Below are 23,918 nucleotides of genomic sequence, written 5' to 3' on the forward strand. Positions count from 1 at the left end.
CAACTAAACACCGGGCACTGCACTCCCTGTGGTGGTGTCTGTGGAACGCTTGTGTCGAATTTGAAGTCGGTGGGGCGAACGGTTCTCGAGTTGCGTGGATTACAGACTCACGTTCACACACACAGAGACTTGGTGCATTCATAGATAGATACAGTAGATGTTATACGCAAATAATGGAACAGGAGCGCACACCAGATGAACTGTTTCAAAGAAAGGATGACGCACAGCTCGTATATTTGTTTGTGCAAAGTGTCAACCTACACGTTGTCTCCCCTGTTGCTCTACATCAGGGGTGCCCACACTTTTTTGACTCGAGAACTACTTTTAAACTGACGAGCTCAACAAGATCTACCCCCCCCCCCCCATAAAATATTATCCCATTGCTAAAAAAATATGTTTTAAACAGTTACCCGAGGCGTTAGTTATAAGACAAAGTTGACAAACACACTTAGAATGGGAAATAGAAGGGCAAAATGGATTTTCTTTTATACATATTATATAATGTTTGTGTGCAACGTCCTGGAAAACAATGTATTGCTTTGTGGGTTTGAGCTGACAGCTCCTTTTTATGTCAATGTCAATCAAGTCACCTTAATTCAAGTGACAGATGCCAATTTTTTTTTATATTATATATTTATGTAAGAGCCATGAATTGGTTTATTATGTTTGGTCTATGAAATGAGTGGGCTGTCACTGGTGATTAATGTGGATGATTGACGGGCATAGGGGCATTGACGCGTAGTGTCAGTGGTTCTGATACTTGAACATTTCTAAAGGTTTCACAGTCTAAACCACGTGACCTTAATTGGTCAGATGGTTGGGCCTTGTGCATTTTCAGAGCATATTTTAATGGTCGATCAATCGATTATGTTCCGACTTGGATCAATGGATGTTAGAACTAATACGTAGGTCGTATTTAAGTTCTTATTTGTTGGAATGATGAAAACCTACGTTGTAGTTTTAAAGAAAGAATACCATGATCTCTTTTTTACATTAATTTCTATAAATGTTATCTATCATTAAAATCGTTGTGTTTTGCCCATTAGGCTATTCCCAAATAATTGGCAAAACTAATATTTTAATGATAAGATAACAGAACGAGTGTTTTAAATTATGATGATGGTATTGGGGTCAAATCATGTATTGAGGGCTGGTTGATGCTTACAACCACAATCATGTGTTTCGCTCTGCCCCCTCCTCATCATCCATCATCGCCTTGACGTCATTTTTCGGTAGCTGTCCACAGAGCAGCGGTGCTGAAGCTGAACAAGATGGCTGTGCGCTGGGGAGCAGAGAGCTGAAACCAAGAAGAGTGGGAGAAACAGTCGCAAAAATTCACCCAAATCTACATAGTAAGCCGACAAGAGTCTCGGCAGTGAGACTGTATTTTGTGAAGGGTGAAACCCCACAGTAGCCGTAGCCAGGTAGCAACGCTAGGCTTCAGTCACCTGCCCACTTTACTGTTCGGTTTGTATTGAAGTGATTAGCAGCACGAAGTCAGCCGGTGGAACGATCAAGGCACGTTTAAGACATGTCATTGCTGTGTGTCGGAGGTGAGTAAAATACATTCGAGTTTAAAATAATCTTCCTGTTTATTTCCGAGACCACATAACTTGTTCAGCTTGCCTTGAAGTCTTTTCAGCTTGTTGAGTGGATAAATATTTCAGGTGATATAGTTTATCGATTTCCACGGGACTATAACTGAATGAATGACTGACTGCAATTGCATTCTACTTTTCACTGGAGAAACGCTAATGTAGGCTAATAACTCGGAAAAGTAAAACAAACGGAAAGTATGCGATGTCGTTATTTCAACCACGAGGGCTATATGAGCTAATTTTAGCTTTTGATTGAACCTCTCTTCTGATGAATGAAGTCCTAAGGTCTATCCAAGTTGGATGGAGACAGAATTTACAACTGAATCTATTTTTGATTGGAATGCTGTCTGTGGTCGCATAGATAGCTTTGGGTAGTGGTAGTCACTGTACAACAAGTTAGACCTCGACTTCATTTCCAATTACCTCACGGTATAACGTTGCTCATGCTCTTTGTTGTATGTGTATATCTGTGCATGGGCGTTTACTCTGTACGGTGTTGTGGTTCTTTGATGCTCACGCTGTCCATCAACCACGTGATTTGATTGGCAATTTAATGTGTTATTTATTTCGCGTTTTGATTTAAAGTAATTTACGCAAAGAAATTCATGTCAACGCCAACTGACGCCCAAGATGCAGTTTGCAATGCTGTTTAATCAGTGTAATATGAATGTTGTTTGTTAAGTTTTACATGTAGCTACCGCCATAGTTGTTTGTCTGGGATCTCTCTCTCTCTCTCTCTCTCTCTCTCTCTCTCTCTCTCTCTCTCTCCAGAGAAACATAGTAGCCTACAGAAAGAGGTGCCAAGAGAGATTTGGTCTCCAGAGCTACGACTTATCTACTGTATAGTGTAGCACTGTACTAGTCATAGAAGTATAATTCAAAACCAAGTCACTTGTTTTTAAAGGATATTTCACTTTCAAACATGTTTGGGGTCATTTTAACATATGCTTTTGTGTGCACTCCAGACAGTTTTTAAGTTGTAAAGTAAAACATGGCCCCCTCAAGCATTAGATAGAAGGACATATTAGTCACCAGAGCCAAGGAGCATGTTTTTGATTAATCTGAAATGGAGTTTGAAGTTATAATGGGTTTATATAAGAAGGGGGCGTGTCAGACAAAATGAACATCAAATATGTAAATTCTGAATAAGAAAACTTAAAAACTGTCTGGGGTCCTCATGTAGACGTAAAAATGACCTGAAACATGTTTGAAAGTGACATTTATTTCATGAGATAAACCTAGATAACTACACAGTCCTTCAAAGCAGATGTGCTTGTTTAGGCAGTAGTGGCTCAGAGTCAGAGCATCAGCCTGATGGCCTCAAAAGTCTAATATCTCCCCTGGTCCATGGGGATATCCCTTTGGTCTAGTGGTTAGGATATTGGACATTCACGCGGGAGACCCGAGTTCGAATACACTTGTTTGAAGCCTCAGTTAGTTCTACAATATTTGACACGTGTACCACACGACTGCAGCATTATAGAGGGTCACTCCAAACGAGGCAAGCTTCATGCTTCCATTTTGGTATAAGAACTGCATGTGCTCTCTTGTCCAGTGTCCAGCATTGTCAGACTGTGACAGAAGACATTGTGAAGCAGTATGTGTGCAGGGGCTTCTGTGGGTTTAATGAAAACTGAAGTTGGAGCATTTGGTTGTTGTTGGGCAGAAACCTTGCATCTCGATATGTCAATTAATCCGTAATTCCGTAAATTAATACCCTACTCAGGTTCTTTGTTTCCCCCATTTCCTAATGGTTTTAGACATACAAGGTTTCCACCTGATAGCGACGATATGTGAGAGCTTGCCATGTTGCAGTCATCAGAGTGGTGGTGCCTTGTGCTGCGCGTGCGCGCGCGCGCACACACACACACACACACACACACACACACACACACACACACACACACACACACACACACACACACACACACACAGCTGTCTGGATTGAGGCACAGCCTCTTGTGGGTCCCTTCATGTCTTGAAGCTTTGTTGTCATAGCAACCCCAGTGGTTGGTTTTGGCCTCCATTGGCGTTTTCTCATTAGTTTGTGTCACTACAGACCTTGAGCGATGCTAGTATTATTGTCATATATACACGGCAGGTTTCTGATGTTTGTAAGGGGATATGACGAGAGCTGTTAACCTCGGTCGGCATGGCGAGATCCATGTAGAATGCCGCTTTACTGATGGGCTTCAGAACCAGAACCACAGAATTGCAATACAATGATGTACACTGTTATGTTGGTTTAGATTAGAATAATTTAACTGCAGTATTTCACTGTTCTGTCAGAGTATACCCTAGGCAAAGTCGCAGAAACTGAACAAATAAGTTCAGAAGTGGTGATCCTATTCCTGCTATGCCTTGTAGACATAGTGAAAGAGCAAGAGACTCTCTATAGGTACGAATATGCCCAGTTAGTCTACCTTTACAAACAATATTCCGAGAGTGACCCATAGGAGACTTATCCTCAATACTGACACCTTCTCCTATACATGCATTATGCAAGCAGCCGCTAGAGACTATTTAAATATGCATTTCAGATCATTAGTGAAGAATGTTGCACCTCTGAATACAGAGATGAATATGATTTAGAATTGGTTGGTTTGTTTCTCCTTGGCCAGCACTGTTTCCTTGAGAAAGTTTAGAGATATATTATCATATCAACAGTTTAGAGATATTATCATATCAAACATACAGCTATTTCTGTGCATGAATGACAAACAATGTTGTTTGGAGTCTAGACATTGTTGGATTTGTCCAGTGGACACTAACAATGTATTGTTGCTGGTGGCCATCTCCAAATTTAAGCGGTTTGTGTTTTTTCGTAAATGAACGCCCTATTTTATCATACTACAGCATCACACAAAAGTATAAGAATCACACTCATGTGAAGTGACAGGTGCCTGTTAATGTTTGTTTAAAGTGCTTTAAACAAACCACATGACGACAAGTTTAGTGCTCTAAACAAACATCAAGTCCATAGACTTGGCTGCTACTCTATGTTCGTTAAAAGTGCTCTAAACAAAGTCAATAGACTTGGCTGCCTTGTGACGTAATTCCGAAAGCCAGACGTTGGAGCGCCCAACGCTCCAGCGCTAGCCCTCAAAAAGTAGCAGATCTGCAAGCTTGAAATGCATTTTTGAGCTTGTCGATCTTCTACTTTTGCTATTTTGGAATTTGGATCCTGAAAAGTAACAGTTTTGGACATATGAGAGGTTTCCACCCAACAGAGACATAATGATGGTATACAGTACAGCTAGACAGCTTGGCTGACAACACTGCAGAGCTCAATAACCTGATGTTGGATAGGAAATTGTGGAGGGCAGCGATCCAGGAATCCCGAGTTGGTGTTGGCTAGACCTCACTATCGCAGCAACTAACTAACTAACTAACTAGATAGGTATAGCCTACTTGCATTCATAGTTTATACATTTTAGTTGCAGTTGTCATTCTTCATAACCCTATATAATGGATTTCTTATTGGGACCTCTTAGGGACTGAAAGATATGGTGTAGTTTCATGGCACATTCTAATCAATTTCAATGACATATCCCCTCTGGCATATAGAGTATGTGACTGGGACTGAGGGAAGGCAATATGAAACTTGGGGTAATTACTTTTCAGTCTTTCAAACTGAGTTGTGAGTGTTTGTGCACGTGTCCGTGCGTGCATGTTTGTGTACATGATGTGTATGTACCGTATGTATGTGCATTTTCTTAATCATAATCTTGGAAATGTTATGCATCAGACTCACTCTGGGGTGTCGGGGGTCTTTTGTAAGTGTTTGATTGGAAAATCGCAGGAAATAAAAAGCCCTTTAGCTCTCTTGAAACAACATCTGTGTTGTTGTTGTTGACTGTATTTGTCCAATTTAACTATGCAAAGAAAGATAAAACGAGATCCAATTATTGCCGTGGCCATGACTCAACATTGTTTTGTTCAGGGTTCACAGGAAATATGTGCCACTCAAGAAATATGTGCCACTGTTTTAGTATTATGCCTGTGAGCCGAGAGTACCCCCACTCCCTTTTCCCACCCCCACACATTGGCAACCCCCCCCCCCCAACCCCCTATACACTTATATCACGCTAAAGTGGTTATTTTTAGTGTTGGGGATGCAGCTCACCCTGGCCAATGCTCTGCTGCACAGAGAGATTAATGGAGCACGAGGGAAAGCGATAGAAAGCGGAGCACACGTGCTCTGCTTCCACATGGCAGGAGGAGAACGTAGGAGTGAGGGAGTAAGCAGGGGGGGGTGGCAAGAGAGAGAGAGAGTGGGAATCCAGAGCGGGTGGGGATGGTGAGAGGGAGAGGGAGAGAGAGAGATAAATAAAAGACAACTGGCAGAGCTTCTCTGAATTAGCCGTCGTAAGCAGCAGGAGGTGAAAAGAGACGGTTCATTTGAGCAGCTCTTTTGTCAACCGTGTACAGCACCTCCTTCCCGCCACCCACCCATCTACCAGTAACTGCTTTGTAGGCAGTTTGAATATAACAAAGGGGGATTTCACTTTGTAATCAGCAAAGGATTCATATTGACTATGGAATATGGAAGATGACTGACACACCCAGCTCTGAGTCCAGTTATAGGTTGACTCAGGCCAGGTGTGTCTGCTTAAATCATCCTCCATCCCACAACTACATCGTCGATTCCTCGACCTGCTTCACTCATTAGGAGGGTGTCTGTCCAGATGATAAGCATTGTCCTAAGGGGGTCTTTAGTGGCGATGCTATTTTTGGGATTCCATTTTTCCGCAGCGATTGTGCTGAAAGAGAAAGTGAATCCAGAAACATCCTCGTCATTAAATCAATTCACTGTGTGTCTTCAACTCCCCAAATCCATAATGGCTCTTACGAGACAACGTATTTGTTTTTGGTTCACTCAAAAACAGTAATGTTGTTGGGGGCGTATTTGCAGAGTAGATTTACACTGACCCAGAATTCATGCTCTGCATTTATCCAATCCTAATAGCTATTAGGAGCAGATAAGTGTCCGAGAGCGAGACACTTTGAGCCTGATTTATAATTAGTTTCACACTGGTGTTGCATGCTGAAAATAGCAGATATACAAGCTAACAACGTTTCACATTCGTGATGCGGTGAGCTTGTATATCTGCTATTTACTGAGCACGACACGAGTATGAATCGGGCTTTAACCCCCAGCTCCCCGGTTGCTGTGGAGTGTGGAACTAAGCTGAGAGGACACAAGCAGACTACTTGGGAGGCAGCGACTAAGCTTCTGTATATGGAGCAGCTGGTCAGTAGGTCAGGAGGAGTGGCACTTTTTTCTGGTGCCCTCAAGGTCTCTGCAAACATCCTGTTTGGATGTCAAGCAGTGTGTGGTGTCTGAAATCTGAAGATTGCCTATAGCACTGACTGCACTGCCAGTGTCCTCTGAGGGTGGAAGTCCCCACGGAAAGGACTGTCATTTTTTAATGCTGCACCAATCCTTTCTTTCATTCTCATGCTGTTACTCTTGGGTGTTTTTGAGCGCTACCTAACCGCTCCAATGAACAGCTATGTGTGTCTGTCCCTGTGTGTGTGTGTGTGTGTGTGTGTGTGTGTGTGTTCATTTGATTATGACCTAAAGTGGCACTGTTGAGCATTAATTGGCGCTTTGGCTGACTGACTGACTGACGAGAAATGCACGATTTCATAGTAAATGCGACTTGCGGTCGCAATAACAATAGCACAGTACAGATTACAGTACAAACACACACACACACACACACACACAGCCTGCACCGCTCAGTTCACACAGGTGTGTTTTTTTACGCGTTGTGAGCTATTCTGTAGATCTGCAAGCTTATAGATCTGCTATTTTGTGCTATAGGGCATTAATTTACTGAAAAATACTGTATATTTAAAAAAGTTGAAATGCAGAGATTCCAAATTTCCAGGTTTCATGCCTGACAGCAACGATATGCAGCTTCAGTCTAAATATCCATGGAGTTTGCATGGAGTTGGATCAATAATGAATGGAGACCGTTGACCATTGTGGCTTAATATGTTACTCTCCAGAGGTCCAGCGTTGACTGTTGATGATAGTGGCACCTTGACAGAGATGATCCTGTATTTAACCCATTATGTCTTTGAAAACCGTTTTCTGATAAATGTATGTTGCTATATCAGTGCTATATCGGTGCTCAAACTGTTTCATGTCAAGGACACCCTTGGTTTATTTTGTCTGCAAAATATTTTCAGCTACAATTTGATTGATTGATTTTTCTAAAATAGCAGATCTACAAGCTCATAGCACGGCATGCACGATGTGTTATTGAATAGCTGATTGTGACACTATTGACTACTTTTGCTGGGGATCCCCCTGGAACCCCCCCAAAGGAAAATCTGAAATGACACAGACGCTTTCCTTGATTGAATGTGTCAAAACGCCCCTATTGCTCTGTGAAGAAGAATGGATGCAGAAGAGCTAAAGCAGAATTATTTCTCTAGCTATTCACCTGTGCTAACAGCAGCCTTATAGGACTCCCAGACTGGCTCTGGGAGGTCCTGACATCTATCGATGAATGAAGGCAGGCCTTTGATATTGAGATTGTGGCATTCTGCACTATAACAGAGAGGAGGACTAGGCTAAGTAGAGCTGACCCATCCTCCTCCCTCTGAAATGCCAGGCTGCTGTCAATCACCAGTCAACCTTGCATGCTTGATGCATGCATGCTGAATAGGCTTGAGGCAGAAGCATGTGTCCATTTCATGGAGATTAGCCACATCGAGTTAGACGGTCCAGTGTTCGTCAAAGTGTGTCTCCGAGACAGCTTTCACCACGCTTGGTTTTAGTACTATAAATACTGGATATTGTTTCTGTCGGGAAGAAACCTCTTATCTTCATTTTTTCTTAACTTTTTGTGTTTTTCTGAGTAAATGAATAACCTACTTGATACCCTACACAGTGTCACACAAAAGCCTCAATAGTAGCAGATCCACGAGCTTGAAGCATGGTGTAAAGCGACATGTTTCGAGTTTGTGGATCTGCTACTTTTGAATTTGAATCCTGAATATAGTAACAGTTTGAGGTTTCCACCCGTCACAGACAATATGATATGATATGATATATGATATAGTACTATATTGTCAGTTTGCACTGTAATTTGTTTTGCGACCCAGCGGCCTTGTATGCAACACATACAGTATACACACCTTTGACACAGGACAAAAAAAGAAAATACAGTTACATAGAAACATAATGGCAGAGAGCAATGTCCACAGCTCAGTCTAGTTAAACATACAGACAACGTGGTACTACAGACACAGTCAGTACTGAAGAACACTCATAATAACAGAAGTGAAAAACAAAAGAAGAATCCGTCTACTAACACCAACGAATCTTAAACGGCGAAGGAAATGGATGCTTTGCTTTGTTTTCTTACACACTGATTCAATCGGATCTTTCCACGACAGGAGATGATCTATTTCTACTCTGTGTGTCTCTAGTGGTGCACCAAATATAATCTCTTCTGTCTTTTTTGTGTTAATGATGAGAGTGTTGTTATCACTCACTGTTATCACTCCATTCAATATCACGATTGTAGTTATGAATGTGTGTGATACTGTGATTGTCCCCTGGAATAATGTCTTATTTTCAAATTTTAATTAATAATGATATTTGTTTTTGCTGTGTCAAGATTTCCGCTTGAAATCCTTGAGACTTTTAACGCCAGCATTAAATTACTAATGAACAAGCACTGTTCTGATTGCTTGTTTTTATGTAACAAAACATCTGACTCATCTGTGAAAGTGAAAAAACAACTAATTCTAAAACGGTTAATTCCAATACTTGATTCTGATTGGCTGGTTTCTGATAAGATGACGTACTAAATATCACGATAATCTACACACCTTAAATCAGTTTATATCAATCCCAGGTGAGTTACAGTGATTCAGCAGTATACATCTTTGAGGAAGGCGGTGGGAATACCATCCAGTGAGCATGTAGTAGATGAAGACATCCGCATTATGGTCTTGCGGAGGTCCTCCTCTTCAACTGTATGGAATGACACTTGTTATAAGCAGCTGTTGCGTTCTTAATAGTCTCTAGGTTTGTAGAGTTTCTGTTTTTTCTCCAGAACCGCTCTGCTCTGTGACAATGTTTCTTAAGTGAACGTGTGTGATCGTTGATCCAGGGTGTTGTTCTGGAAGAGCATTTCTTTTAAACCTTTAATGGAGCTACTATGTTGAGAGCAGACTCTACTTTAAAATTAAATTGTTGCACCATGTCAATCACTGAGGGAGTGACAAGTGAGGGGGGAGCAGATGTGAGATGACAGGGAAAGTCATTGGCGGCTTAAAAAAAACGTTTTTTATGGTATATTCTATGCTGTTTTTTTCTAGAGCTGTGAGTAGGGACTGAGTGACTCTGGCCCGGGTGGCGCTTGTAAATACACAAGTGCCCCCTATTCCCTTGTCACTCAGAACAGCTCTTCGCTAAGTAGCTATGCTAGTGGTTTTGACGTGATGTTCACAGACAGCTAAATCTGTTTCTCTATGTATTTGTTTGGCAAAAGTTGACAACATAACCCAACGCCTGACTGGACTGGTTGAGAAAACAAGGAACTAAGTACTTTCTCTAAATGATTTGGACTAGTTTCATGAGTTTCATGTTTCCATGTTTGTAACCGCTTTAGAAAAGCAATAAGCCACGCCAAGGTTATACCTTGTATTTTATAATGTCTGAGAGGGTCAGAGGCACGAGACGTAGTCTCACCACGCCTCTCAGCCATTATAAAATACATGGTAACCTCACACATCTAGTGGCTTATTGCTTTAGTATAGTAATAGTAGAATGTAAGAAACAGATCCATGTTTGACTCTTTAAGACCTTCGTGACCATTGTTTCCTCTATATCTGTCTTGCAGTGAAGAAAGCCAAGCTCGATGGACCCCAAGGTAAGTTCTCACTTTCTGTACTGTGGAGGCTAGGTGATGATGAGTGACATTCCCATCTATGCCATGTTAAGTAGGGTGATGGTTGTTTGGCACATTTACTCACAACGTCACATGATCATTGACTTCTTCTGATGTGCTCGCCTTATACCGCTACATCTTTCAATTGTATCGATGGAATTGATCACTAGGCCTTATATGACCTGATTGGTTAAGCGTTGAGTCGTTAAGTGATGTCTGACGTTAACATGTGGCGTGCAATCAATGTAAAGATGTTGATTTGTTTAAAGGGTGTCTCTGCATTGTCCCTTCAGTCTGATGAGTGCAAGCTCGTAACGTCAGCACTCAGTGGGTGCAATATTTAACACGTGTGTGTGCATGCACACACGCACGCACACGCACGCACACACACACACACACACACACACACACACACACACACACACACACGCTCACACAAAGTGGCATTCGTTGACCGTGACATTTCTTTCTTTCAGAGAAATTTAACACATACGTAACACTGAAGGTACAAAATGTTAAGAGCACCACCATCGCAGTTCGTGGCAGTCAGCCATGCTGGGAGCAGGACTTCATGTTGTGAGTCACACTTCCATAATTCTCCACTTTTGTATTTCAGCAGTTCTCAAAAGTTCCATGTCAGGGTACGGTATGTGTATTTAGCCACTGGCTCTTGTGCCAGGGAGTCAGGGACTCCCATACAACGTACGTGTTGTTAATGTTCATTACAAGTATTCCAACAATTCATATTTGTTTGAAAATAGCAGATGTATCGGTTAAAATGATTAAATAATTTAACTGGGGACCCAGCTGGAACACCCTCAAGGAGAGCCCTGGTGGTCCCCGGACCACAGTTTGAGAACCACTGTTCTATTTTAACAGCTTCATACACATGCCATCCTTCACCTGCTTCAATATACACACCATCATTCAAATCTATTCAAGTTATTAGTGTGGTTGCCTATAGGCAAGCAGACTATTGTTATTGCCGTCTATAGAGCATCGCAGTCCCGCCCCCTTTCATGACGACGCCAGGCCCAGGAAATAATTCCCAATGCATTTCCCCCATAGACATTTCAAAAAGTATTTATTTAAAGACCTTTTAAGCGTCGTACGAAGCCAACTAGAGTCGTGACAAATCATGACAACAAACACAATATTTTGGACCAAACAAATAATTACAATCTGCTGTTTTTTTCTTCTTTGTAATTATTTGTTCGGCTTTATTCGGTTTATTGTCATGATTTGTCACGACAAGAGTTGGCTTTGTCTTTAAATAAATACTTTTTGAAAAGTCTATGAACGGGGAATTATTTTCCGGGTCTCTCGAGGGGGCGGGACTGCGACGCTCTATTGCCGACTATTATAGTCGTTGAAATCGTTAAAAATGTTTCAATCCTGCAATAACTCTATTCTCCCCTGTGATTGGCCAGCGATTCGGAACTCTTCCCATGGCATTTGTGTGCTTTGCCCTCATCTGATTGGACAGTATACGGTGACATACCCAACTCAACGCTTCTAATTGAACAATAGGCAACCACACTAACAATTTCTAGTTTCTACTTTCTAGTTTATTTTGTTCTTTGTACTTTAAAATGTCAGTAACTCCACTTGAGTTTTCCATTTCAATGAGCATCTTGAACTGTGACGAGTCAAAGACCCCAAAAATTAAATAAAACATGATTTTGATCTGCTATTAAAATATTTTGATTAAATACTAGCTGTTCAAATTATGAATGACTAATTCATAATTAAATTCACAGACAGATAACTCAGCTGTCACCTCTCTGACTCAGGGTACACAGATGTTTGTATTACATTTCTTATTTTATTTTACCAGTTTAATTTATGCTTTCCAAAAAAAGGTATTTTTACTGGCGATGTCACAAATGTGTGGGTGTATTGAACTGCTCCAGCAGACTTCAGAGGCCAGATCAGTTTTTTTTTTATGATCAGTACTTTATTTTAGATTTTTTACAAACGCATAAAACAGAAAACCTACAATACAAACACAAGCAACAACAGCAGAGTACGTATTCATGGGTGGACAATTAAGATAGATAAGATAAACAAATAAAAATAAAGGAAAAAAAAGGAAAAATCTAATTAAAATGTGAAAATAGTTTACATTATTTACACGACCAAACGCAGCATCATCAACCGTATCATAATGTGTAGTAATACAATAAACAATCAAGAGGGCATTGCCTGACCATGGATCACACCAAGGGACCTGCAACATGACTGAGGAACACGTCCCACTTCCGATCATATTTAGGCCAGATCAGTTTTGATGTTTTCAACACCATCACCATCTGATGATAAAGACTGGAAGTTGCCCAAGCAGAAAAACATTCCCAAAGCAGAACAGATTGACAAAAATGTTTTCCTCATCTTTTTTAATTGGGTTTGGGTTTCGGCAGACATTCATCTGCCGAAAGCCATGATGAAAACAATACAGTTCTACCCCCCTCCCATCTTCTTCCTCCCTAGGCTCACTCTTCCTCTTTCACTCTCCCATCCACCTATCTCCCCCCTCTCCTCTTCTATGAAGCCACAGCCCAAGTCAGCCATTTGGCAGATTACTTCCCTGGCTCTCAGAGTAGAAAGAGAATGATGTGTTTTCAAAGCCGCCTATTATTAGGATTTGATTCACTTGGGAGAGCATTTTTTCCTGCAGAGTGCACATAGCGTTTGCCCAGCTCAGTGTAGGAGGGGATATTGAACATGCTTTGAAAGTAATATATTTGAACACCTGACTGTAGCTATAATATTATATTGTTGCTGGCGGGCAGAAATCTCACAATTTCAACTTTTTTGTCATAAATAATGCTTCATCGGAGTAGTGGGACAAATAGGCTCAGAGGTCCCTGCTATGTGTCAAGGCTTATGGAAATGTTTTCAAATTTTGACTTTTTATGATTTCTTTCATAAATGTAGGCCCTACTTGATCACACTACAGTGTCACACAACAGTTTCAAGCTGGCAGATCTACATGCTTGTAGATCTGCTATTTTTTTTATTTTGTTTTGGACATAGGCTATAGAAGATAGATGTTTCCACCCAAAAACAATCCACTTTATTTGCCTTGGGGAAAATGTGTGTTATTTATGTAAGGTCTGTGTATCTCTCTCTCTCTCTCTCTCTCTCTCTCTCTCTCTCTCTCTCTCTCTCATCTCCCTGTCCCCGTGTTCCGTGCAGTGAGATAAACCGTCTGGATCTGGGCCTAACGGTGGAGGTATGGAATAAAGGCCTGATCTGGGACACCATGGTGGGCACCTTATGGATCCCCCTGCACAGTATACGACAGTCCAATGAGGTAATTGGACTCTCTCTCTCTGACCCAGTTAGGATTCTGCCCCCTAACCCCCCCCCCCCCCCCCTCCCATCCCCCAACCCTCCCTGGATTACGCAGTATGTGCATGTGCAGTGCACCCCAATACCAAAACGTATTGGTATGTTGTACAGTTATGTATATTTTCAGAGCCTTCCCATTTCATGAATTGAAGTGGAAGCCTATATTATATGAGAGCAATATGAAACTGTAACAAGTTATGCAACTGGACAGTAGGACAAAGACGTTTTAATGAAAAATAGTGGATTAAGAACCTCGACACGGATTTTCCTGGAGGTTTAAACATGCCTAAAATCAGATCTTGAACACAACAAAACTTAAACTCAGGATTAAACTGGAGAAATCTAAAAGTTATTGGATCAGACTTCCTTCGGATACATGGCGAATGCATTTATTCCTTGCACTGAAGTTTTTTAATTCCCCCCCTCCCAACCCCCAACCCTCCCTGGATTACGCAGTATGTGCATGTGCAGTGCACCCCAATACCAAAACGTATTGGTATGTTGTACAGTTATGTATATTTTCAGAGCCTTCCCATTGCATGAATTGAACTGGAAGCCTATATTATATGACTGCAATATGAAACTGTAACAAGTTATGCAACTGCAGGTTATGAAAGAACAAAGGGCCAGGACTTGTAGTAACTTACAAATAACGATGACTGATTAATACTGCCAAATAAGTACCGAAAATTATATTAAATTGTATAATGAATGAACATTCTAATTTAATTTGTGCGTAACCAGCTAAATAGAATTACAATCCGAGTACTTAGATGACTTTGAGCTTGGAAACACAGTCTGTGTCGTATTGATTTACCAATTGGCACAGCTCAAGTTTAGCTTAAAGCTGTAATCCGTAAGATCTATGCCCTTCCCGGGATTTCCGGGATACTGACCTAAGGTGGAACACACGCTTGCTCAGGGGAGACATTTCTTTGTTGAGCTGCAGTCAATACCGATGGGCTATATGCACACAGAATAACTCTTCCGACAGTACTTCCAGGCCGCTTCCCTACTTCCTTCACAGGTGTTACCGATTATACTAATTAAGGCTCTGTTCCATTTGTTTCATATTTTCTATTTGCATATTTTTCTTCATAATACCTAATTTGCATATTTAAATACAATTTCAGAAAATGTGTAATACAATAAATCATTGCCATCGTGTAAGTAATCAACTGGGAAAGTTTCATGGTGATAACTACTGTATTAATTACATTTTTACCTATTCACCTATCACGTACTGTACTGTAGGTGAAAATAACCAAATGTGTGATAAATATGAAAAATCTACTACTGTGAAAGTGTTATCATATTAATTTACTTATATTGATCCTATAAACAATTTAATATAGGTATGGTTTTGCCACTCAATTCATAATTAACGTTCTAATTTTGGAGGTCTGGCTCATGGACTAAAAGCTGGTTCTGAACTGAACCGGTTCCCAATCGGTGCAAAAGGGGCCTCAGAGTTACACACCCATACGGGCCATTTGGAACCCATTCAAGGACACTTTGAGACCCACTAGTGTAGCAGAGTGTTTCCAGTGAGCCAACATGCGCAGTAGCAGCAGCAGTACCAGTACCATGACTCTTTCTCTCGTATGACAAGAATGGAACAGAGCCTTCATTAGTAATCAGTGGTAACACTTAATAGGGAAGGGGCCCAAGTTCTTTCCAAAATGGCATGTGTGCATAGAGCCCATTGTCAACCAGTAGTGTTCATAACTGCAAATGTACAAGTTATATTGTATTAACATACTCTACCATGCAGATAAAGATGCACATATTGTTTTATTCACATAAAAAAAGTTCCGTATTGCATCTTTAAGCTTCACAAAAAATCGGACACACCTAAAGGGTAACATTTCTCTTTTCTCTTTCCTCTTTCATGTAAAAAGTACAAAGTAGTAGTACCACATGTTCAGCATGACAACACTTGACTTTCAGTAGTGCTGTTATACAAATACCATGGATGCATAACAGTGTAGGCATGTTTGAAGAGTGCAAAGGAAAAAAACTCACTCATTTAGGGACTAGTATTTATACAATATATAGGCTACTGTGTAGGCTAATACTGTATTCAGGTTATACTGTAGCACCATATTATGTTCATTTAATGTGAATAATAATTTTAATGTTACAATTTAGCAAAGACACGTTTATCTTAGATGCTGTGTAGACCTAACTGTGTAGACCTGACCTATCTCTCCCCGTGTCTGTCAGGAGGGTCCAGGCCAGTGGTTGACCATGGACTCCAACGTGATCATGGCTGAGAATGAGATCTGTGGAACCAAAGACCCCACCTTCCACAGGGTGCTGCTGGACACCCGCTTTGAACTGCCTCTAGGTTAGCCCACCCATTCATACACAGTAAAAAAACATGGCGCCAAATGGACCCATGAGGGATTTATTGTTGTTCACGCCTTCACTGTAAATTATGCACTGGGATTAACCTTTCAAGCATAAATAAAGCTTTTTGAATGAATTAATTTACTGCACCTTTCAAGTATGCCTTTGACAATGTGTGTTGTTGTTGTGTCCTGCAGACATTCCGGAGGAAGAAGCCAGATACTGGGCCAAGAAACTAGAACAACTAAACGCCATGAGAGACCAAGATGTAAGGACATCAACTTCTTACTCCTTTTTAAATTCCATTTCATCACCTTCTCTCCACTCTCCTCTCCTTCTCTCCACTCTCCTTTACTCTTCCTCAACCACACCTTCCTTTCTCTCTTCACCCTTACTCCTTTTCTCACTCACTCTGTTCCCCCCCAAAGCTTCCTCCACCTTTTCTCCTCATTTTAGCCATTCTCCGCTCCATCTACTGTAGTCTCAATATTCCCCTTTCCCTGCTCCCACATGCTCTCTCTCTGTAATTGCACTCTATTGGAAAATGAGTTGGTTTTTCTTTCTCTTTTCTTTTTTTTTGCGAGCAATCAATACTTTTGCAAGAAGTGGCGGGCCTCGTATATTGTTTTTTCACCCTTTTTTTTAACGCTTTTTGCCTTTATTGATAGATGTACAGGACACGGGGAGGGAGATAGGGGGAAGATACGCAGCAAAACTTGTCAGGATCGGGACTTGAACCTGCGACACGCTTTCATGCTGGATTACCAGCATGGGTGCCTGGACCGTGAGACCGGCCCAGGCCTCGTGTTCTTCTGACCTGTTATTGTGATCTTGCTGTTTCAGTATGCCTACCAGGAGCAGCAGGAGAGACCGTTACAAGCCCCGTCTACACAGTGCTGTGAGTGTCACCACCATCACACTGGACAATATGTCGTCGCTGTCGTTCAGAAACCTCACATCTCCATATTCTAACTTTTAGTTTTTGCCCTATCGTCACACAAAAAGCTTCAAAATGAGCAGATCCGTAAGCTCTAAACGTGGTGCAAAAGCGACACATTGTGAGCTTGTAGATCTGCTACTTTTGATACTTTTGAATTTTAATCCTGAAAAGTAACTGTTTTGGACATAATGAGGTTTCCCCCCTGACAGAGATGATATCGATGTTATATTGATATTGTGGTACTGAGGTATTTGGTGTGCGTTGCGTGCGTGCGTGCGTGCGTATATTTTGTGTCCATATTGCCCAGCCCTACTCAAAAATTAACTTCAAAAATTGCAAAAGTAGCAGATCTGCAAGCTGGAAACACAGCATAAAGAGACGCGGTTTGAGCTTTGAGCTTGACTTTTCGGTGCTGTAATGTAATCATGTAGGAGTGAGGCATTCATTTAGGAAAAAACACAAAAAGTTAGAATGTGGAGATGAGAGGTTTCTGCCCGACAGTGACGATATATTCCTATCCTCACCTCCTACACTCCTTCCTCCCACTCCCATGTTCCCCTTCAACTTCTCTGAATATTTTTACACACCTGAGTCCTGACACCTCTCCTCTTCGCTCTTCCTACGTTGTCCTCCTGGACCTGACTCCCCCTGGTTGTTGGAAAGAATATATATTCATAAAAGTCTCTTGTTAATACTTAACATTGGTTCAATATTTATAAAACCCACTCACACACTTAACCCCATTTTAAAACCTTTTAAAAAATAGCAAACATTGCCGATCTACGAGCTCACGATGCTGTGAACTTGTCGTTCACAACGTGTGCAACAAAGTAGGGCAATAAAAACAAATTAAGTAAAATAAAAACGCTCTGGTTAAGGATGGTGGGAGGGAGACAGGAACGCTGACACGACTATTTGTTGCCCACTGCTCAGCGTCGCCTGAGCAGTGATGATTGAGGGCTTGTGTCTAGTAGTCTACTGTCTGTCTGTCTGTCTGTCTGTCTGTCTGTCTGTCTGTCTGTCTGTCTGTCTGTCTGTCTGTCTGTCTGTCTGTCTGTCTGTCTGTCTGTCTGTCTGTCTGTCTGTCTGTCTGTCTGTCTGGTGGTATGTCTGTCTGGTGGTATGTCTCTGTCTGTATGTCTGTCTGCCTGCTGACGATGACAGGATGGGGCTCAGGTGGAGGAGGTTGTATGGTAGAAATCTGTGGAGGCTTACTTAGCGGAGTGGGTGGCTCAGATGTGTGTGTCTCTGTGCGCGCATCGATGGTTCTGTGCTTTTACTGTGAGTCACACGGTGTGTGCGTGTGTGCGTGCGTGCGTGGATTGTCCTAAAAACATGCCTTTGAATCTCTCACTCATTCTGCTGTGTTTAAACCGTTTTAGTTAATTCACCCCCACCTCTTATTTCCTTTGTGTCCTTGTAGGTAACTGGAGTCTATGGGGAGAACAGCAAAGTAAGTTCCTCTCACACAATTTTCTATTATTAACATGTGAATCATTATCTGTGTCCCACCTCATTTACTATAGTCTTCTTTTCTGTGTTTTACCGTCTGTGACCAAACTCATATCAGCTGGTACAAGTATTCTGCCGAGGGGTGTGAGACACAATACAGCCTCACTGAGTTGTTTTGACTATTTATTCCATTCTTCCCAAATAAGACCAACATGGTTTTGACAATCACAGAAAATTATTATTTGAATACACTATCTATAATGTTTATCAAGAGGACCATCTAGCCCATTTAGACCTGAGGCTGATTCTAAAAACGCCTTCTGAAAACCTTAGGTTACTAAAAAAATATAAAATGTTGCTATGTGAGACACAGAGGTGTATGTATGTGACACAGAGGGCGCCGCCGGCATTAAAGGTAAAACAACGTATAGGTAGCTAGGGATGGGTATCGTTGGGATTTTTGTGAATCTGGTACCGATTCCGTTTCTGCTTATCGATTTCCTAACGGTTCCCTATTTCGGTTCCAAATGGTAATAACTAAAATAACTATTAAAATAATAGGTCAAATGTTTATTTAACAAAAAGTTAAATAGGCATGTATTGCCTTAGTCAATTTAAGACATGAGTAATGTAATGACTAGAGTAACATATCCTTTATTCAACAATAACAAAATAAAGCCTATCTCAGACTGAGGAACACTGCAAGTCTGCAACACAGTGAACACACACACACACACACACACACACACACACACACACACACACTTTAAAAAATATATTATTAGGCCTATATGTGCTTGTGTACAATTCAAACTGTAGAATTGGTTATTGTCATAAACAGAAGTGAGTCTTTCCTTTTCCATGTCACGGACAGAAGTGATTCCTTCTTTCAATTTTCCAACTGCTTGCGTTGGGAGTGCAGACATAGCCATTAATTAGCAACTCTGTACAGCCGTGAGAGACTGCCTTTGATGTGTGTGCGGCCGTTCACTGATCACTCAGCTGCGCGTTATTGTCTCACTGATTGACTGACTGAAGCGCAGACGTTATCCCCCAAACGATCCCCCCACCCCCCACGTCCCCTGTCAATGCTGCATAGAGAGAGAGAGAGAGAGAGAGAGAGAGAGGGAGAGAGACGCTCGCTGCAGCTACACCTTACAGTGTTTCAGGATTTCAGGTTTCCGTATTTTGATGTTAAATAAATAAAACATTTGCGCGTGACTGCGCACGTCTGTAGGAACCGATAGTTAGAACCAAAATTGTATTAATGTAATGGGTACACGGTACCCATGCATGTTCGGTTCGGTACCTGCTTGGTCCAGAGGTTCGGGACCCACTACCTAAAACAACGTATAGGTAGCACTAGGTCTAAATGGGCTAGACCAGGGGTCCCCATACTTTTTTGACTTGAGAGCTACTTTCAAAATGACCAGCTCAACAAGATCCACTGACCAAAATAATTATTATCCCTTTGCTGGAAATAGTTACAGTACATAAGACACACTTAGAGGGGCGAAATGGAATTGGTAGTCTTTCTTATATATATAACTTTATAATGCTACTGACGTTTGTGTGTGTGCAACACTCTTGAAAACAATGTATTTCATTGTGGATTTGAGCTGACAGGCTGCATGGGGGTCCATCCATGGACCCCCAATGGCCTGTAACTCTGAGTGGGTAACCGGAAACCTCGCCTCAAAATACGCTAGCCCGGCGGACCACTCGCCCACAGCTGGGGACCACTCGCCCACAGCTGGGGACCACTCGCCCACAGCGGGGGGCCTCTCGCCCACAGCTGGGGGCCTCTCGCCCACAGCTGGGGACCACTCGCCCACAGCTGGGGACCACTCGCCCACAGCTGGGGGCCACTCGCCCACAGCTGGGGACCACTCGCCCACAGCTGGGGACCACTCACCCACAGTGGGGGACCACTCCCCCGGGTCGCCCCCGCTTAGTGACAACAAACTACAACAGCCCCTAACATTAAGTTAGGAAGTAAAAAAAACCCAGTTATAATGACGGAGACTTGAGCCACGAGAGGCACGCTTTAACCGACTCAGTGCCGTTCGAGATTTGTGGGTCAGACCATTCCGAGCTTGCCAGATTGACCCGGGGTGAGTGAACTTTGGTGGTCAGACATACGTGGGTCAGACCATTCCGACATCGCTGTATTTGACCCAGGGCGAGTGTGTTTTAGGGGGCGACTGTGCTTGTATTCCTCTGAGAGTAAACACATTTGTACACTCTCAGAATTATGGGGGGTCTTTGAAAAGTAGACCGTTTACAAACCACTGAGGTATAGACCATTGACCAGTGGCCCCCTTGTTGTGTCTGCGGTGCAGACGAGGACCCAGACAGCGCTGTGGATGACAGGGACAGCGACTACCGCAGTGAGACCAGTAACAGCATGCCTCCTCCCTACTACACCACCTCCCAGCCCAACGCCTCCATGCACCAGTACCCCATGAGGCTGCAGCAAGACGGACAGTCCTACAGCGAGGACTATGACCAGACAGCCATGAGGTATCACTTAAACCCCCTCATCTACTTCGTTGAGTTCCCCAGGGCTCTATAATAGACCCTCCCCCCCCCCCCCCCCCTCTGTACAGTCAAATCACTTTGCTGACAATAGGCGATCTATAATGTTCACCCCCAGAATATGGATGCCTGTTGGGTTCATGTGATTAACCAATCAAGGGGGTGGAACTTACACAAAAGCTACTGTTATGTGGGAACACGCCCACAACATTTACATGAGAAAAGCATGTACAGGCACCCATATGCTTTGTCCACGCAAACACACATATATACCCGAGTGATTTCCTTCTCTTGCCTCTTTGGCCTTGCCTACTGTATCTGCAGGATGAAGGGAAGCACACAAGGAGATAATAATCGGTAATGTGTTGAATATCACTCATTTTCTAAATAATTTGCTTATTATACTAACTTGACTTGGATTTTTTAAACCTGGCTAGCCTGCATATCAACGCTGTCCGGCAGAAACCTTTTAATCTCCATATTTCATATTGTCTCTGTCAGGTACGTGGAAACGTCCAAAATGTCCAAAACTGTTACTTTTCAGGATTCAAATTCGAGCTTGTGGATCTGCTACTTTTGATTATTTTGTGTGACGCTGTAGGATGATCAAGTAGGACGTTAATTTACCAAAAAACTAAAGAATAGAATAGAATATGGAGATAAGAGGTTTCTGGCCGACAGCAACCACTGCTCAGCTCCTTCTGCTTTCTTCTGTGTTTTGTGTACTTGTTACACAGGCCTGTACAGTATATGCTGTGGGCCTAGTAAAGTACATGCTGTACATGAAAACATGTTGTCCCATGGTGAGCTTCCTCTGTAGAGAATAACTTTGTCCCCACTGTATACAGGCTTTCTCTGTGTGCCACAGAATGCTTTAAAGCAGGTTGCGTATCAAGAGAGCATTTCTGCTGGTATGGGCGAGTGTCTTTGTGTATGAGTGAGTGGATGGGTGTGCAATGCACCAGACTTTAAATGTGATGTAATATAATATTTTGCAGAAAAAACTCACCGTACATCGTCAAAGTATAAATAAAGCTGAACTGGGCATATCGTCTCTGTCTCTGTCCAAAACATTTCAGGATTCGAAAAACTAAATTGCAGATCCACAAGCTCGAAACGTTGATCTTGCGGACGTTCTACTGTTGTACAGTATGATCAAGTAGGGCGTAAAAAACACAAGTTAGTTAATTTGGAGATAAGAGATTTCTGCCCGACAGCAACGATACAGTATGTACAGTTTACAGTCCCGGCATTTATTTCTCCCCCCCCCCCCCCCCCCCAAAGTGGTTAAGTCTGGTCCGAGCCGTCTTTGAAAGGTTTTTGCACTGAGCTCAACTGATGCTCCTCTCCTAACCTCTCCCCCAAACCCCTCCCTTCCTCCTTCCTCCCTCCTTCCTTCCTCCTCCTCTCGCCCAGACGCAATGATAGTTTAGACTCGGCCACCAACGGGTGCGGCAGCGATGTCGACTCGGGCTCGGGGTCGAGCCAGCGCACCAGCCGTCAGTATTCACTAGACAGTAGGCATTCCTTCTCTGATAGGTGGGTCTCTGCACCTCCTCCTCCCCCTCTCGCTCTGGCCTGTGACTCCGTCTCGCTGTGACGTCAGTGGTGGACTTGTCCCGTCCTCCTCGCTCGCTGTGCTTGCATGCTTGTGCTCTAAGTTACCCTCCTCTTCTCTGTTTATATGTACAGTACACTATTATATTCATATATGTACAGTACAGTATTTTGTTATTTACATGATTTTATCTTTATCTTTAACCTGTTGCGTCCTGTAACTAAATATACTGTGCACCCGGTGACAAATGTGCCAGAATCATGCCCTTTCTTTTCCATTGTATGTTTGTGAAGTTCCGCACTGTTCTGTGTGTGTGTGTGTGTGTGTGTGTGTGTGTGTGTGTGTGTGTGTGTGTGTGTGTGTGTGTGTGTGTGTGTGTGTGTGTGTGCGCGCGTGCGCGCGTGTGAGCGCATGCGCGCGCATGTGTGCGAGCGTGTGTGTCTTTATGCGGACCATGCCCAGGCATATGCCTTGTGGGCCGACCAATTAATGATGAGGTAATCAGTAATGATCAGAACATGGAGGGATGTTATTCAGTAAAAGTGTTGGTATCTGCTATCCGCATGCTATAGTTGTGGTGGGCCTGTCTAGGCTAAAATGTCAGGGCCGAATTTTTTACCCAGTTCCAGCCCTGATGCGGACCACAGTAAACCAGGAGAAATAAAAGAACAGTGTCATATTTATATGGTTAAGAAAAATAATAATTTCTAAGGTTTGGGTTACAATTTGGAAAAGTGAGGTGTGGTGTGGTCGTGATTCAGGTTAAAGAGAGAGAAAGAGAGTCGGTGTGAGTATGCCTCGAAGGGGCTAATTGTTAGTTATTGCTCAGCTGAGCTAATGTGTGGGCCTGTGGGTCTCCTCCATCGTATATAACAATGCGTTTGTGTGTATCTGCTTCTGTGGCAGTCTGTTATTACTGCCTGTTGTTGAGAAGAGCCCTGTGCCACAGTAAATAATTATACAGCTATATCTCTCCCTCCGAAGCAGAACAAATCAGGGAGCCTTCAGCTCAGAGACATGCATCCTCCTATACTACAATTTAGTATTCTTTTACTTAGAAAAATGACCCAAAGTAAAATAAAGTCTCTTTCCCACTGTTGCCTTTGTTGGGACATGCACATGTGAGATTTTCATATTCCGTTGCTGTCAGGCTGAAACCTGCTATGTCCAAAACTGATACTTTTCAGAATTCAAATAAAAAAATAGCT

The 23,918-nt window shown here is 42.4% G+C and overlaps 1 protein-coding gene across 1 annotated transcript in view; it reads left to right on the forward strand.

Moving 5' to 3' along the window:
• Positions 1-6,735: 6,735 nt before the first annotated feature.
• Positions 6,736-23,918, forward strand: part of unc13a (unc-13 homolog A (C. elegans)) — a gene marked incomplete at both ends in the record, with an annotated part of 59,049 nt that continues 41,866 nt past the window's right edge. The window contains 10 exons of the mRNA XM_083766715.1: positions 6,736-6,856; positions 10,469-10,498; positions 10,993-11,092; positions 13,715-13,832; positions 16,097-16,220; positions 16,420-16,490; positions 17,066-17,120; positions 18,586-18,615; positions 20,957-21,137; positions 22,569-22,691. Of these exons, the coding sequence (XP_083622841.1) occupies positions 6,736-6,856; positions 10,469-10,498; positions 10,993-11,092; positions 13,715-13,832; positions 16,097-16,220; positions 16,420-16,490; positions 17,066-17,120; positions 18,586-18,615; positions 20,957-21,137; positions 22,569-22,691 (953 nt within the window). The remainder of the gene's footprint in view (positions 6,857-10,468; positions 10,499-10,992; positions 11,093-13,714; positions 13,833-16,096; positions 16,221-16,419; positions 16,491-17,065; positions 17,121-18,585; positions 18,616-20,956; positions 21,138-22,568; positions 22,692-23,918) is intronic.

This window comes from Protomyctophum parallelum, assembly GCF_964188405.1.
Source record: "Protomyctophum parallelum genome assembly, chromosome: 6".
In the NCBI taxonomy this organism is placed as follows: Eukaryota; Metazoa; Chordata; class Actinopteri; order Myctophiformes; family Myctophidae; genus Protomyctophum; species Protomyctophum parallelum.